We start from the raw sequence: 16,074 nt of genomic DNA, 5'->3' as shown, positions 1-16,074 counted from the left end.
TTTTAAGATTCAAATACAAAATTATATTAGCATATGTTTACAAAGAGAAAAATAAAAGAACTCAATGAAAATTACAAAGACCCCATCATAAGTTTATAATATATATATTATATAAACTTATAAATAAAACAGTAAAACTTAGAGTATTTTAAGTGGCCTCCAATTTTTTCCAGTCCTGCATGTGCACCTATTTATAAAATGACTGTGCTCTCTGATCAGGAGATAGAGTCCTCTTTCTCATCTTTTGAAATCTAGATTACCTTTGGACTTGCTTCAACCAAGTTAGCATGTGAGAACAATGATGTGGGAATTGAGAGCAAAGACCTTGAAAGACTGTGCAGCTCCTTCATCATGGCCATAGAACGCTGTCACTACCACAGCTCAGGATCAGTAGATGGGAAATAATGAGTGGTTATGATCTGGCCGTCTTGAGATGTTCTAGACAAGTCACCTGACAGTAGCACTACTTAAACCACCAGTCACTGTCACCTTGGGCTAAACTAACAGAAAATATGCCCAAGTGCTTACAGAGACAAGTCCAAATTGTAGAATTATGAATAAAATAATTAATTATTATTTGAAACCATTTGGTTTGGGGATGGTTTGTTTCATAGCAACCAATACCTTAACTAGACAAAAATTCCACAAAAGCCATTAGTTAAGCATAGAGACAATTAGACTGAGGTCAAAATTATCACTATGGGAACAATAAACTAATTGCCTCATGCTGGGCAAACTATAGTATGACATAAGCAAATCCTTTAAAGAGATTTATGGCCTTAACTCATACCTTATAGCTTACCAATATAGAATGCACATGGTCTCAATGGCATTATAAACTAATTATGTAGTACAAACAACCTCACACTTTACAAGACAGAAGTGTAGAGCTAACATTTTTTATCTAAACTTTCTTCAAATAATTCTAGCACCTATGAAACACAAACTTTAAATTATTTTCAAGTTTAAAAACATGTAAGAGACATAGCCACATGATTACTGTTTTGAAAGGCCTTCATATTCATTTTGTAAGGCCAACCATTGTGTGTCTGTTGGCTTTAGGAGAAAACCATGTCTGGGGATTACTGGGTTTCTGTAAAAATGGAACCTAAAACCCTGGATGCCCCAGATAGAAGGCCACCTCTGCAAATCCTCAATTCTCATACATATCACAACAAAACCTCTTTGAATATAGGTGTAAGGAAGTCGGGAGAATTCCCCAAACTCATAAGGAAGGTCTTTAAAGAGAGATGTTTCTGGTTGGTTGGTCTGATGTACCTGCTCATTCGGTTAGTCTTCCCCTGTTATTATTCATCTTCTGGCTAAGACAGAATAAATTCATAAGCATCCCACGCAGTCTAAGACAAAAGTTGGACAGAAGAAGAGAAAGTATTTCTGAGGAAGCAGGTGAACTCGAACACCATGCCTAAACACGATATATTATTTTATGTCCTAGGCAGATATGTATGTTAGGCAACACTGGCCCCTACAACCTGGTACTTATGTCCTATGCAGCCTTTGCTTTCAAGGTTGGGTGGCCCTGGAATTTCTAGTCAACAGAATATGGCAAAATTGATATGTTACTTCTTTGATTGTTTATAAAATATCATTGCTTCTGATTTACTGACAAAGCCTCTTGTTGACTTTGATGAAGCTAGCTGCCATATTGGAGAAGATTACATGGCAAGATTTTGGGAAAAATACGTGGTTAGAGATGGTACAGAATTACCACAAGTCATTTCCTGACAACAGTCACTTTTGTGAGTCTAGAAATCACTTCTGTTTAGCTTCCAGTGTGCCCACTGCATCTTCTGTCCTCACTGCAATCTTGTGGGCTTCTCTGAAGGAGCAAAGCCATGCCTAGATTCCTGCCATATGGTAACTGGAAGATAGTGAATGTTCTTGGTTTCAGTTTTACGATACTTTTTAATGATACATTTTATAGATCAATAAATAGCATATCATGGAAATCCAAAATTAAAGTTGTTATAAGACAGAAAACTTGAGCTGGTGCCTAACTAGAGTCCTTACCCCTACTCATTGACACTAAAAAGTACATACACTTCATGCTGCATAGGAGAAATGTAAACACAAACCTAGCTAAAAACAAACCCTTCAATCTATAGTAGTGACCTTCCAGATTAATAGTGGCACACAAATTATGGGAATAACCAACCCATATCTAATATCAGGCTCACTCTATGAGATAGCACCCATCCCTGGCACTGCTTGGGTGTTCAAGAACCTAAGATAAAATTGGCCTGGGATTCAGGGGAAAACCAAATTCTATTGTTCTGCTAAGTGAAAAAAGCAGGAAAATGACACAGAATGACATTCTGGTATTACTGGGGGATTGGTTTTTCCTCAAGCATCATTAGATAAGCTTCTTTCTGTAGTAGATGAGATCAAATACAGAGACTCACAACTGAACCATGTATAGATCACGAGAAACATTGGAACACTCAGTCCTAAATTGGATATCAACACTTAAGGGCTCTGGTAACCCTACAGAAGAGGAAACAGAATGATTGTAAAAGCCATAGCTGATGGACGATTCCAATGAAACAGTGTCCTCCATAGGTGTCAAGACTGCTGCACATATCACAGAGACTGTGGCAGCATTCATAGAAGCTGTGCAGGTTCAAGACAGCTGGGTTCCAGCACTGAGTGGGGAACTGGATATGAGTTCCCCATCCATAACTAAGAAGCTAGCTCCAATAAACAACTGATTGAAAGGGAACAATTAGTTTTCTCCAGTGGAGTCTTCCTGGGTATATAAACCATACTTCAGACTAGTCTCTATGCTTAGCAGTAGATGACCAACATAAAATACACTCACTGGCATTTTTATGGATTTTTTTTCCTCATTTTGTTTTGCTTGTATTTTTTTAATCTCTCTGATCTTTTTCTCATACACCATGGTTTCCAATGTTTTATAATTATGGGTTTAAATATGTGTGTGTGCTTCTTCTGGCTTTTCTTTTTATACATGTTTGCTTTTAAAGAAATAGAGAGAGAAAGTATGAAGTTGTATGGGTAAAGGGGTGACTAGGATCTGGAAGTAGATGGCATAGGGGAAACTGAATAGAATATATTATATGAAAAATTATTTTCAATAAATAAAAAGAAAAAAATTGTATGCCATGTGGGTATTATTTTTATTGGTCTTAGTTTTTCATTCTTACTTCCTTCTGTTTAAAATGTAGCCATCCTTTCAACTCTTTTTAGAGCATTCATTTAAAAATGAATCTAAGTTCTTTAATTTCACCAAATACTTGACCAATATTCAAATGAGAAGAAAAGGTACGGGAAAAATATCTAAGATTTAGTAAGTTTTTAATTCTTTTATACAAAATCAATACAAACTAAATTACCTATGTAATTTTTCTTAGGAAATTGTGTATTTCAAAAATAAAGCCAGTTGCATATAATAATTCTATAATTTGATCTGACTTCTCAGGTAAATTATTCATCAAAGCAATGTAATGATAGTTTATAAATGTATTTTATAGATTTGTTCTTTCTGATTTAATATTTTATACAAAGCACATACATGATATATTATTTTGATTGTATCATACTTTAATGTACTCTTCAGTAAGAATTTTTTAAAATATGTGTGTGTGTGTGTGTGTGTGTGTTTGTGTGTATGTGTGTGTGTGTTTGTTTTTATAGGTCAGAGGACAGATTAGGGGATTCAGTTCTTTCCTTCCACCATGTTGATTCTTGGGACTGAACTCTGATCATCAGGATTTACACAAACTGTCTTTCTCTGCTGAGCCATCTCACTGCCCTCCATCAGGATCTTTGTTGATAAGAAAACAAGTATAATCACTTAAAATAAATACTTAAAGTAGCTTCTCCCTCCCCTACAGCCTTTTTTATGCTTACTTAAGTATGTGTCTTGTTGGGAGAGGTGTGCGTGTGGAGGTCAGAGGAAATCCTTCAGGAGAATGTTCGCTCCTTCCAATACGGGGTTCCAAGAAATTAAACTTGGATGTGAAACTTGCAGCAGGTACCATCTTGCTGACCCCTAAATAATTTTATGTTCTCGAGTTTTTCATTTATTTTCTAATTCAATATTTGCTTATTTAACAAATATTTTTCAAATGACTAGTCTGATGAAGCAGTTTCTAAGACTGAAAAGTCCCTATGTAAAATAACAATATACATTAAATGAACCCACAAATATGATGTAGAATATTGAGTTAGAGGCCAACAAAATTTACTTAAGATCTATCAAATTGTTATTTAGTTCTGTTTCGGATAGCAAATTGGCTGATTGTGTGTTTGTATGTGTGAGAAGTAAGTTGATACAGTAAATTTACATAAACAAGTGAAACAAATTTGTTTGTTAAATCCAATTTATCCTGTAAGTTTATGGCAATAATAAAACATAGAAAAATATAGTCTTTCAAGATATAGAGAAATTTAAGAATTTTTTAATTAAAAAGAACAAAAAGGACTTGTTAACAGTTATAACTTAATATAACAACAATATGAAATTTAATTTTAATTATTAATTTTCAGTTAACTGCAAATCAAAAGCATTCCATTAATAAGGTGAATGTGAAACTATTGAATGTAAAACCACTCATGGTGGGGATTTGTATCATAATGTATTTTGAGACTGAGCAATGAGTAGTATTCTCAGACATCAGAATTACACAAAGACTAAATATTTTCAACCTAACAGAATTGTTCCCATGCTTGATTATTATTAGATGTCCGATTCTTTTATTCTCTCTTGAATTCTACTACTTCCTTAATCCAGAGAGATAGTGGTTGTTGTTTATAGCCCATTATACAGGAAAACAAACCAAATAAGGTTATTAAAAGAGAGCTAAATTAATGAAAGTCACAGAAGAAGTTAGCAGGAAGCAGGAATGTTGTGACTCAAAAATTGATTTTGTCTGAGTCCCTCCCACTCGTGTCATTTTATCTGTGGAAAATAGAAAAATCTTATCTTTTATTATATAATTTGATTGATAAAGTCTTGAAGTTTGTGATTCAAAGGCATTGACAGATCTGAATACTAGTTATTAAAAATAGTTTAAAAACTAAACCAATATGCCCTCTATCATAAATTATTTAATTTGGTCAAATCAGAGCATGGGAACAATTCTACTACATCAAAAATGAGTGTAGTAGCTATGCAATTGTAATATCTAAGAATATAAGCCTTTACACAATCTCAAAATATAAACTTGCTCTGTGCTTTTCATCTAAACGTGGAGGATATGCACTATAGTTACTGGTTTCTTCCCATAAATGGTGATCCATGATATCACATTTGTAATGCTTCCTATTGTACTAAAAGAAGTATAATATTAATACAACCCTAATATATAACAATGGGTCTAAGAGTTTGAGATCTCTGAAAATATAAGAAACTTGATAGTAGAAAGAAGAGGTGAATGGTGGTAGTTTAGGGAGTGGGGCTAGGGCATTAATACAGGATTAAAGTCAGCTTTTTGGTATGTACAACAGAAAGGGCAGAGAGTCCTTGAACATTATTTAGAACGAGTTACTGTTGGGCACTCCTTTCTCAAAGCCTTTTATTGTCCTTTCAACTTTCTTTTCCCTGCTTGCGGCTGATTGCAGAGAAACCAACATTTAAAACTTCTGACTTTCTACAGGAATAGAAAAATACAGTGACACTAAGCTGGAAGAGGAGTCTGATAGCAGAGGCAATAATGAGTTTTGTATAGATAAAGGGATAGAATGTGAATGACAGGAAAATATTGCATTGTCACTGTGACTAGGGAAAGAAGGAAGGTCAAGTGGAAGAAGGGTGGTGCCCTATGGGCTTAGAGACACAAGAAAGACAGTTTTCAATGGAATAATGTTTCAAAATTATAGAAATTCCACTCAGAAAGGCTTTTTCATAATGGTGCAGGTGTTCTTACCTGAAAAAGAGATGGCCTGACTGTGATTAAATTTCAGTTTACCAGGTTTTTCATTATCTCAAAATATGTGTACAGTAATGATTCTACCTTAATCTGCCTTTACTTTTTAGCCTGAGAATTCCTGTTTTACTGATAGATGCAATATTTTATTCTGTGATGCCAAAAAGTCAAAGGAGGATAGACAATTCTATGCAATAGAACTGCTCACTTTATTTAAAAGGAAATGTGTATTTTCATGGAAATTCAGGCCTGTATTGGTGAACAAGGATAAGAGGCCACTATTAAGTAAATGAGCGATATAAAACCTGTCTTAGAAAACCCATAAAGCAGTAAAATTTACTGTGATACAGAGTATGTTAAATATCAACACACATATGTATATTCTTTTAGGTTAAATTTTTCATTGTATGATTTTTGATCAAAAGACAATGGTTGTGGAAGATAGGTAGAAAATACCTATCTCCAATCAACATAAAGACATCATATGAAAGAAGCACTTAGCATATGGTCTTCTATAATTATCAGCCACCTAGGAAACGTGACTCAGTCAAGGGATTAAGTATTTCTGTGGGTCAAGTACAATGCCATTTTATGTTCTGCGGGGCGCCATCCTGTCCAGCAGGAATGAACCCCACCAAAAACGAGAATTCCTTCTCTGGTCACATCTTTATTTGGAGCATTCCCTTGAGGAAAATTGGGGGAAGGGACGATAGAGCAGGGACGAGAGAAAGCTTAGAGAGAGGAAGTAGGGTCCCGAGGCATCTGCTTTTAAACGGTGGAGCAGCTTGAACGCTGTCCTGATTGGTTAATGCCATTCTGCTGGTCTGAGCATGTGCAGGCAAGGGTGCAGGCAGGGTTGCTCAGCCCCACGTGGCTACCTCCAAACTGCAGGACCACCTGTGCCTCCAGGTGGCTCCCAACATCTCCCCCTAATTATTGTCTTTAAGAGCAATAAGGCAAAACTATTTTCCAATCTGGTCCCCACCTAGACGCAGCATGCCAAGGATATCTGCTCCCACCCATCCCCAAGGAGGGAAAAGGCAAAATAGAGTCAGAGATAAGAGGTTGCACAGGGTGTTGCTCAAGTCGATGGTGTGAAACAGCTGCTCTTGGCACCGCCCAGAAGGTCATCTCTGCTGCCTCCGCACGAATCTTCCACAGCAGGACACTCAGCATCCACTGGGTCATCTTCTTTATCTCTCTGGTCGGTCTCGCTGGCATCCAGATGTATGTCAGCATTCCTAGAAAAACATAAACAAAACTCTCCTCCCAAATTAACATTTAAGAGTATTAAAAACTCTCAGTGTAAAAATTCAGCACAATCAGTACTGGAAGTAGGCTGGTTTTGAACTTAGAGACTTGCATGTCTCCGTTTCAAAGAGCAAATCTTGTTTGCCTGTACCAGCAAAATTTTGAATTAAAATTAAGTGTAAAGAATGCAAGAGAAATCCTTTCTCTGGGGGAAGCTGTCACTGGTAATGTAGTCCCCCTCTATTGTTTAAAAACCAAAGCAGTTGTCACTGGGAATTGAACTTAGGACCTTTGGAAGAGCAGTCAGTGCTCCTAACCTCTGAGCCATCTCTCCAGCTCCCCTATTCAGATGAAAAAACCTCTAGGTAACATTGTTTATTTCATCCGTTGCCAAGGGCAATAGGTAATGGTAACCAGGTTGACGCGCCTTTATTATGATAATTAGGACCAGTTCTTTGAGGGAGAATGGACGTCGATCATCTGGCTACTTCCTGCTGACAAAGGGGCGATGTTTGGGGGATAAATGTTTTTATCTGACTGAATTTTTGGCGACAAATGTTTTTATCTGACTGAATTTTTAGCGACCTTGGCTGAGGGCGGCAGCAGCGGACGGCGGCGGCTGCCACAGCTCCGCCTCTGAAGCCCATAATGGCGCGCTCCGCATGGCCCAAAGGCATGGCTCCGCCCCGGGCCTTGCGCGGGCTCGCCGTTTCACCTCAGGCAATGAACTCGCACCGCCGGCTGTGAGTCTTTTTCAAGCTCCGGCGAGGGGGGGGCATCCGCCCACCCGTGGAGGGGCTTCTCCTGCCCGGTCCGCCCGCGCGCAGAGCCCCGTTCTCTGGGAACTCACCTCCCCGCTCGCCCATGTTGCTATGGAAACACAGTTTTTCTGCAGAGCCGATTCAGCTCCTCTCTGCTTTCTATGGCGCCGCTGCTCACCACACAGCTTCCGCCTCAGTCAGGCGAGTCCGCTCAGGTGCTGAAAAGGTCCTCCAAAAACCATAGCCCCGCCAGAAGGCCGGGACATATAGCCTCTGATGACACACGGACTTTAGCCCGCCCGCGACCTGGCTATTCGCAGGCCTCTGAGGACTCCAGCAAATTTCCCGCCAGCAACTGGTTGCGTCTCCCTCCTGAGTAGCTGGGATCACAGGTGTGCACCACCGTGCCTGGCCCACTTCCGTGTTTCTAATCAGGCATTACCGCTCAAAGGCGGGCCGGCTGCCGCCAGCACTCTCAGCACGATCAAGCAGCTTGTCTTTCTCAGTCAAAAATTAAAGTTTTTTGTACGTGAGAGCCAGAGACTGAGCTCTCTTAACAAAATTAGGCGAAAATCACCTCAGAAACTCTGTGGCTCTTTAAGAACAGGGAAGGCAGTGATCAAGTTTGCCTCCCTACGAGACTGTTGCCTCCAAGTCTCTTATCAGCGAGTACGCAGGTGGACGGAGAGGGAGCGGAAGCCGCGGTCTCCCGTACCCCATCGTCCTCAAAGTCCCGCCTTAGTTACCTCGCCTTTTTGCTGCTGTTCACATTCCTCCTGCACTGAACTTAAGGGATTTTTCTTCCCCGTTGCTTTCTGTACCTTCTTTCAGATACCTTAACTTTGATTTTTTTTTTTTTTTTGTATTTTCTTTTCTATTTAGGCCTATCCTTTGAAATTCCTTTTTACATTTCTTTTCCTCCCCTTTCTGGGGATTTCAACCGACGTCACTCACCGCTCCATGTTCTCAGAGTTCTGAAATTCAAGGCTCTCTGTGCTGGTGTCTGATCTTGGCTTTTTCTCCCGGGCTTTCTCAGGGTCCCCCGGCGTAGTTGTCAGGGTCCCTCAGCGTCCGGGGTTTCGAGCACCAGTTGCGGGGCGCCATCCTGTCCAGCAGGAATGAACCCCACCAAAAACGAGAATTCCTTCTCTGGTCACATCTTTATTTGGAGCATTCCCTTGAGGAAAATTGGGGGAAGGGACGATAGAGCAGGGACGAGAGAAAGCTTAGAGAGAGGAAGTAGGGTCCCGAGGCATCTGCTTTTAAACGGTGGAGCAGCTTGAACGCTGTCCTGATTGGTTAATGCCATTCTGCTGGTCTGAGCATGTGCAGGCAAGGGTGCAGGCAGGGTTGCTCAGCCCCACGTGGCTACCTCCAAACTGCAGGACCACCTGTGCCTCCAGGTGGCTCCCAACAATGTTCTTTTGTCTTTTTCTGTGAATATTACACCGCCTGTCTACCAATGTTTCTCACACACAATGAGTTTTAGAAACATGGCCTAAAGGGTGTGTTAGAACTGAGTAGGAACACGAAGAGGAACATTAAGTTGCAGCAGTGTAGTTTCACAAAGCATTTACTTTTATTTGTATAAAAGTAAATAGTTAAGAGACCCTTACCATATTGCGTGAAAGCTGAAGCTATAGGGATGAGGAGTGAGTAAGAAAAGTACAGAAATAACTACATATTTAAATACTCTGTTTGCCACAAGAGAAGTTCAGATAAAGCAAATTGGATAAGGTATTAAGAAAGCCTTTTCAGTAGTTGTTATATCTGTTATACTTTTGAGGGGAAAATGTTCATTCCTATAGGTTTGGAAGTAGCTTGCACTGCACTTCCTGTTTACTCAGGAAATATATTCTTTTGGGGTTTTTATAGAGCTAAAGAACAAATAGTTATAGTTTCAGTTTTTCTTGGTTATGATAGAAGGTAAATTAGGTTCAGAGATTTGGAGTCATCAAGACAGAAAAAATAGTGGAGTATTTTCTCCAAATATGCCAAATACAAATGGACTAGACATTGTAAATGCAATTCTTACCAGATATTCATTCTTATTCTTTATAATTTTATTATTCTAGTGTTAAAACATTTCCTTTTTATTTAGACAAAAGGGGGAAAAGTTGTGGAACAATCTTTTTGTACACTGTGAAGACCTGCCACTCAGATTGTCTTAATAAAAAGCTAAATGGCCAATAGCTAGGCAAGATTTTTGGGCCAGAGAGGATGCTGGGAACAAGAAGGGTGGAGTTTCCAGCCAGACAGAGAGGAAATAAGACATACCAGAGAGCAGGTTAATACTACTAGTCACACGGCAATATGTAGATGACTAGAAACACTTAAGTTACACAAGCTAGTTAGAAACAAACCTCAGCTACCTGTCAAGCTTTCATAGCTAACAAGAACTTTCCATCTTGTTATTTGGGAGCAGACAGGCAGGGCCAAAGGAGCCAAACTGAAAATTGAACTTCTTCACGTCATTTATATTTCAAAAACTTGAATTTATGTCTCAATATAATGATTTCAGACATTAGCATTTAATTTATACAGAGGAGACAAGACAGAAACATATTCTACTCTATCTTGAAAGTGCTAAATAATGTGGCGTTAAGGTTTCTAGCAGGCAAGTGAGATGGTTCAGCAGGTGAGAGAACATGCTGTGCAGCCGAGCCTGAAGACCTGAGTTAATACCCAAGGCCCTAAATAAAGGATAGATCTGACGCTGCGTATTTGCAATCTCAGCATCCCCATCGGCAAGATGGGAGGCAAAAGCTGGAAATTAGTCTAGGATCTGGAAAGGCAACTAACCTGGAGCACACAGGGTGGCAGAAACACTAGAGAGCAGGCATCAGCAAGATGAAAGGAGTAAACGAACTCCTGACAGCTGTCCTCTGACCTTCATAGTCATGCTGAGTGAGATAAAATACACTTTCACACACACACACCCATAATACATACATATGCAAAAATCATGATGAAAATAATGATAATAAATAAAAGATATAAAAATTTAAAGTTTCAAATACTGTTTTTTATGGGTCACAAGAGGAACGTTGAATGGTGGTCATGACTCCTCTAGCCTCTTTTCTTCTGGATTGCTCCACTTTCAACAGAACAAAATCCAAACACACACTATGAAACTGAATATAATACACACTTAAATTATGTGTTGGGCTTCTATAGTTGTTTATTTAGCAGAAGATAACAAAAAAATTCTGTTCTTCTCTAAGCCCTTCATCTTTCTAATAGAGAAGTATTTTCTATGAGAGCATAGATGTGCAGTGCCAGTTTTCAAAGGGACACATGGCTACGGAGAGAGCCTGATGACCCAATGTGTTTGATGAATGGAGTGCATATTCAATGATTCTGAGAAACAAGATTACGTTTGGCATGTGCTATACAATCACAAAGATAGAGCTTGTGTTTAAAAGAAGTTAAAGGTTGGTTTCAAATATTATTGCCATCACCTTAAAACTTTTAATAATTTCTTTTAACAAGGGACCCCCATTATCACCATACATTGAACCTGGAGAACTATACAGCCTGCTAAGTAGGACAGCATTTAAATAATCAGCTGCTTTCTTATGGCCTTTGAGAAGACACAACTTGCTGAAACGACCACGCATGGGCTTGTTCTGCTTTCTGCAAAGGATTGCACACATGCAGCATCTTCAGGAGACTAATCACTCCACAAAGGATGCAGTTGTGTTTACTGTTTTAAGATGATCTCTCACGCCATCTGCTTTAAAAATACCTATATAGTCATCAGTGTTTGGATTTCCTAAACTTCAGTGTGTCCAGATGATAGTATTGATAGGCAAATCAGGGTGTTGGAGATTCCTAGGTTAATGCCTCAAAAACAAAGAGAAATGGACAGAACTTTCTTCCTTCTCTTTTAGACCGAAAGGCAGATGTGTTGGTAAGTGAAGCTTGACCATGTAGAAAAGGACATGCTAGGAGAAAGTATAACAGGGGATAATGGAACTCACCTCTTTGCAAGACCTGCTGAAGGAAATCTCTTCTGTGAAAGAAAGCCTGCTTTTCTTGCATCAAAGACTTAAGAGAGGTTTCATTCTTTATTCTCAAGGCCCTTTGCATTAGCATAGTTTCTCCTAGCTAATGCACACCATAAATTCTTGTGGGGTGGTTCTCCATAATTTCTTTAAAACCAGAATAGCTGAATAATGAAAAGTTCTCAGTACTGGAGATTTGCACATAGGAAGCATTATTAATTTGCATTAAAATGATCTAAAACTATATTGAACAAAATTTTACTTTCAATGATTTTTCAGAACACTCTAAGTCTTGTGTAGCCTCAAGGTCATATTTATGAACACTAATTATAGTATAAGTCTATAGATGCTGCAACTTGAGTAAATCTATAATAACCTCATGACAAACTCCTGAAATTGCATTTTCAAAATAAATTCCTGAGGCTCTCTTGCTTCTCTGTAATTTATCTTCATTATGAAACATACTATAGAAGGTGAAAATGACTTTTGCAAATGTTCTCATTATTTGAGAACTGAATATGGACACGTCTGTTTTTAAATAAATAACTAAAAGTTAGAAGATACTTTTATACCTTAATATTTTCAATGTTGAAACATGTTAAGGTTTAAAATATTATGTTGATGAACCAATTGAAAAGCTGTAAAGGAATCACATATTTAAGAATGTAGTATTTATGTTTACCTGCTCCAATAACTCTCTCAATGCGAATTCTTGAAGGATCAATCTCTTTTGCAAATTCATGGACAGCTAGGGATGGGTCTTCATAGGTGTCTGGATCAATGTATGTTTTAATTCCTGGGAATCGCACTGCAACAAAATATAAGATTGATTTAATTTAAGAATGTTTCAGTAGGCATATATCTTACGAATGTGTAAAGGTGGGAGTGGCATACTGAGGTAGTTACTTATTAATTACTTAAATTTCTTTTTATTGCTCCTTCAGGTTGACACCTGCACAAAATGGAAACAACAGAGAGATCCCACAGTGCATAATTTCCCTCTCTTGCTCTGCATCTTGACTGCAACAAATTGAACAGCCATTGCCACATGATCCTACCTCTAGTATATATTACCTTGTTATAGGTCCTGAAATTCAGAATCGGGTAACCACAGACAGAATTCTCTGAAATCGTGAGCTTAAAATAAATCCTTTCTCCTTAAGAAATCTAATGCAAAGAAATGGGAACAATACTGTGACTAAACTGGACCATGTTTCAGAGGCCTTGAAGATGCTTTATAAAAGGATCTTAAAAAACTCTGGCAAAAAAATTTTGGATCTGTAAGGAAAGTCTAATTCTATTCCTGGAGGGAGGTCAGAAGACCAGAATACAGGCAGTAATGCCAAGAGTAAAGACAGTATTCATAGTGTTTCTTATATGTAGAACTCTATTGGAAATCTGACGAAGGACCTTCATGTTACATTTTGATAGTGAATTTCCCACATCTTTTGTCCCTGCCCCAGTGGAAGGCTGAATTGAAAGGGCACAAAAAGTGAATATGGTAGAAGAAATGTCAAAGCATTCCAGGAAGGTCCTGACACAGTTGTGCTAGCTGCTTTTAGCCATATTTATGGTGAAAATTATGAATTTAAAAATAGAAGGGTTTAGAAAAAATTAACCTCACAGTTTGGTCAGAAAGAATTAAGTTTAAAGTTAAAGACAAGGAGGCTGTGGCAGTTAAAGAGATTAGAGCCATTAAAAGGATATTGTGGATTTGCCTTGGGAACAATAAAGTATGCCTTGAACATTTCAGGACTGAGCAGGATTCCACCCATGTCCAACTCAAGAGTATAAGTGTATACACTTGAAAGATATTTCCTAAGAGAAGAGATCTATTGATGTACGCTATTTACCTAGGACAATCTCAAGTTATTTCTTTACGATTTATTTCATTTTTCTCAATCATTTAGACACTAAAAAGCATCTATATTCATGGTCCAAGATGGCAGAAGATCTAAGTATTATTCACTAATTCTAATTTTGCACTGATGATGGTTAGGGTCATAGAATCTTCCACACAACTTTGGAAGAAAGCATAGAGATTCAGGCAATGTGTAGAAGATTTGGTACTACTGTGGCAAGCCCTGATAGGATAATATATAAAGCTATGATACCAAAAGTAAAGATGGAACAAAGATGCCAGGAAGCTAGAGATTCTGGGAATATGAAACTTCTGTTGAGAAAGATTATCGGCAACCAGCAAATCCAGTTTAGGAAAGTGGTCAAGTGTACTAAAAACAGGGAGGATGTGATGCCCAAGTTCTTTGAAGCTTATATCATTCCACAACATGACCTGAATCCTAGACATAAAGCTACATGATTTAATATTTACTCTGATTTGTTTGCTTTGTTTTCCCAAACCTTATCTTGTATTCCATATTCTTGACTTTTGGAATGAGACTATTGATTGTGTATCTGATCTATCTGGTCTCTGTGAGTCTGGCCTCACAGGAGACTTTGAACTTTTCAGCAATGCTGAGTTATTAAGACTTTAATGACTGGGTACTGGGAAAAATGCATTTGGTATTGTAAGATGCACATGAAAGTTTTTGGAATGAGGGGCAGAATCCTATGATTTAAGGAGACAGATTAAGATGTCAAGTTGATAGAAGGTGAACTCATGATGGCTAATTTTGATTGACAAATAAATTGAGAAGTGCTTTAGAAATTAATAAAGATCTTCTTTGGGGTGTGCGTGTAAAGACGTTCTAAGATAGTAGTCATTAAAGAAGACTCCTTCCAGTCTTGTGGAACAATCCCTGGGCTAGGGTGTGGAATGGGTCACTCTGCCTCCTCTCTGCTATGAGTTGAATGTCTCTGCTCCACCAGGCCCTCAATGTACGAGACCTCTGAGACCATGAGCAAAAGAAATCTTCGCCCTGTAAGGAGGTTTTAGTCCACTAATTTGTCACAGTGTCACACACAAATCTATGGCATAATATAAAATAAGTGGATGATATTTGGTGTTGTTACACCTCAGGATAGAGAGCCAAACTAATTCCCAATCAAGTAGGATGTTAATCTCACATTCTCATAGGAAAATCATAAAAACCAAAGAAAAAAAAGAGTGATCTTAGAAGAGGCAATATGATGTTCATTAGTAACTGTGATTTATTTCATAATTATTTTGTGTTCACTGTCTTCATTTATTACCTTTCACCTAAGTTTTCATAGTGCTTTGATATGCACATATGAGAAAATTAGCATTTTAAAAAATAGTACTAAAAAAGAATATTTCCAGGTGTATGTAGACCTGACATTGATTCTGAAATTCTATGCTTTTCTTGACTTGTCACAGTTTAAATGTGAGGAGAGACGAGAGAGTTTGGTCTCTATGTAATATTTATATTTTCATAACCTCTATGTTAAACTCACAACTTAATCATAGTAAAAATATTAAATTTAGCTCTGATTCTGCTAGACAATTAGTGTCAGCTAATCCGATATATGGTCATGTTGAAAACACTAAAGACAAATGAAAATACCATTACTAACTCACACGTAATTTTCAAAATTAAGCTATTTATTTAAAGTTATAATGCATTCCTATACAATCACTAGATAACAATGCTTTATCTGTGAAAATGTAATATATGTAATATTGTAAAATCCTTGGCCAAATGAATTCCAATTGTGAATATCAGGTTACTAATTTAATTCATCCCCTGCCTTCTTAAACACTGGTTTCTTTTGCTTCACTTCCTTGGTGCTTCAGGTTATTTTCCATAGGTCCTGCTGAGCCCATCTGCTTTAGTTTATGCTAATCTGCTGCTTGGAAAGCAGATAATAAATACCTCAGAAGCACTGTTTCCCTCTGCACCTCGGTACAAAAAGCCCTGCCGTGAATCTGAAGGTTGCCCAGCATTAGCCATCCTTCCAGGTGTCGGCATCAAGGTTTTGCAGTCTGTTTACATTGTTCAGAGGTCATTTCAGGCCAGGTCTCTCAGGCAGATGGTTTTTAGGCACTTTTAAAAATTATAGGTGCCTTAGAATTTTCCCCAAACCATCTCAGAAATGTATAGTATCTTACTTAAAACCTCTTCCTGTCTTGTGGGGGAGATATGGATGAGATGGACGTTTTTATTTTTTATTTTTCGCTTAATTTAAAACAAAAGGGAGATTTAAAAAGTAGAACAAGTTGCTCCT

The 16,074-nt window shown here is 38.0% G+C and overlaps 1 protein-coding gene and 1 pseudogene across 2 annotated transcripts in view; both read right to left on the bottom strand.

The window, feature by feature from the left end:
* Positions 1-16,074, bottom strand: part of Epha6 (EPH receptor A6) — a 917,499-nt gene that overhangs the window by 284,765 nt on the left and 616,660 nt on the right. For both annotated transcript variants that reach the window (XM_048422770.3, XM_085685660.2), the window contains one exon: positions 12,611-12,736. In XM_048422770.3, the coding sequence (XP_048278727.3) occupies positions 12,611-12,736 (126 nt within the window). The remainder of the gene's footprint in view (positions 1-12,610; positions 12,737-16,074) is intronic.
* Positions 7,869-8,059, bottom strand: LOC148122925 (Nuclear RNase P; annotated as a pseudogene).

This window comes from Myodes glareolus, chromosome 2, assembly GCF_982192425.1.
Source record: "Myodes glareolus chromosome 2, mMyoGla1.1, whole genome shotgun sequence".
Classification (NCBI taxonomy): Eukaryota; Metazoa; Chordata; class Mammalia; order Rodentia; family Cricetidae; genus Myodes; species Myodes glareolus.
Note: the sequence above shows the minus strand (reverse complement) of the source record. Positions and strands in the feature narration are given on the sequence as shown.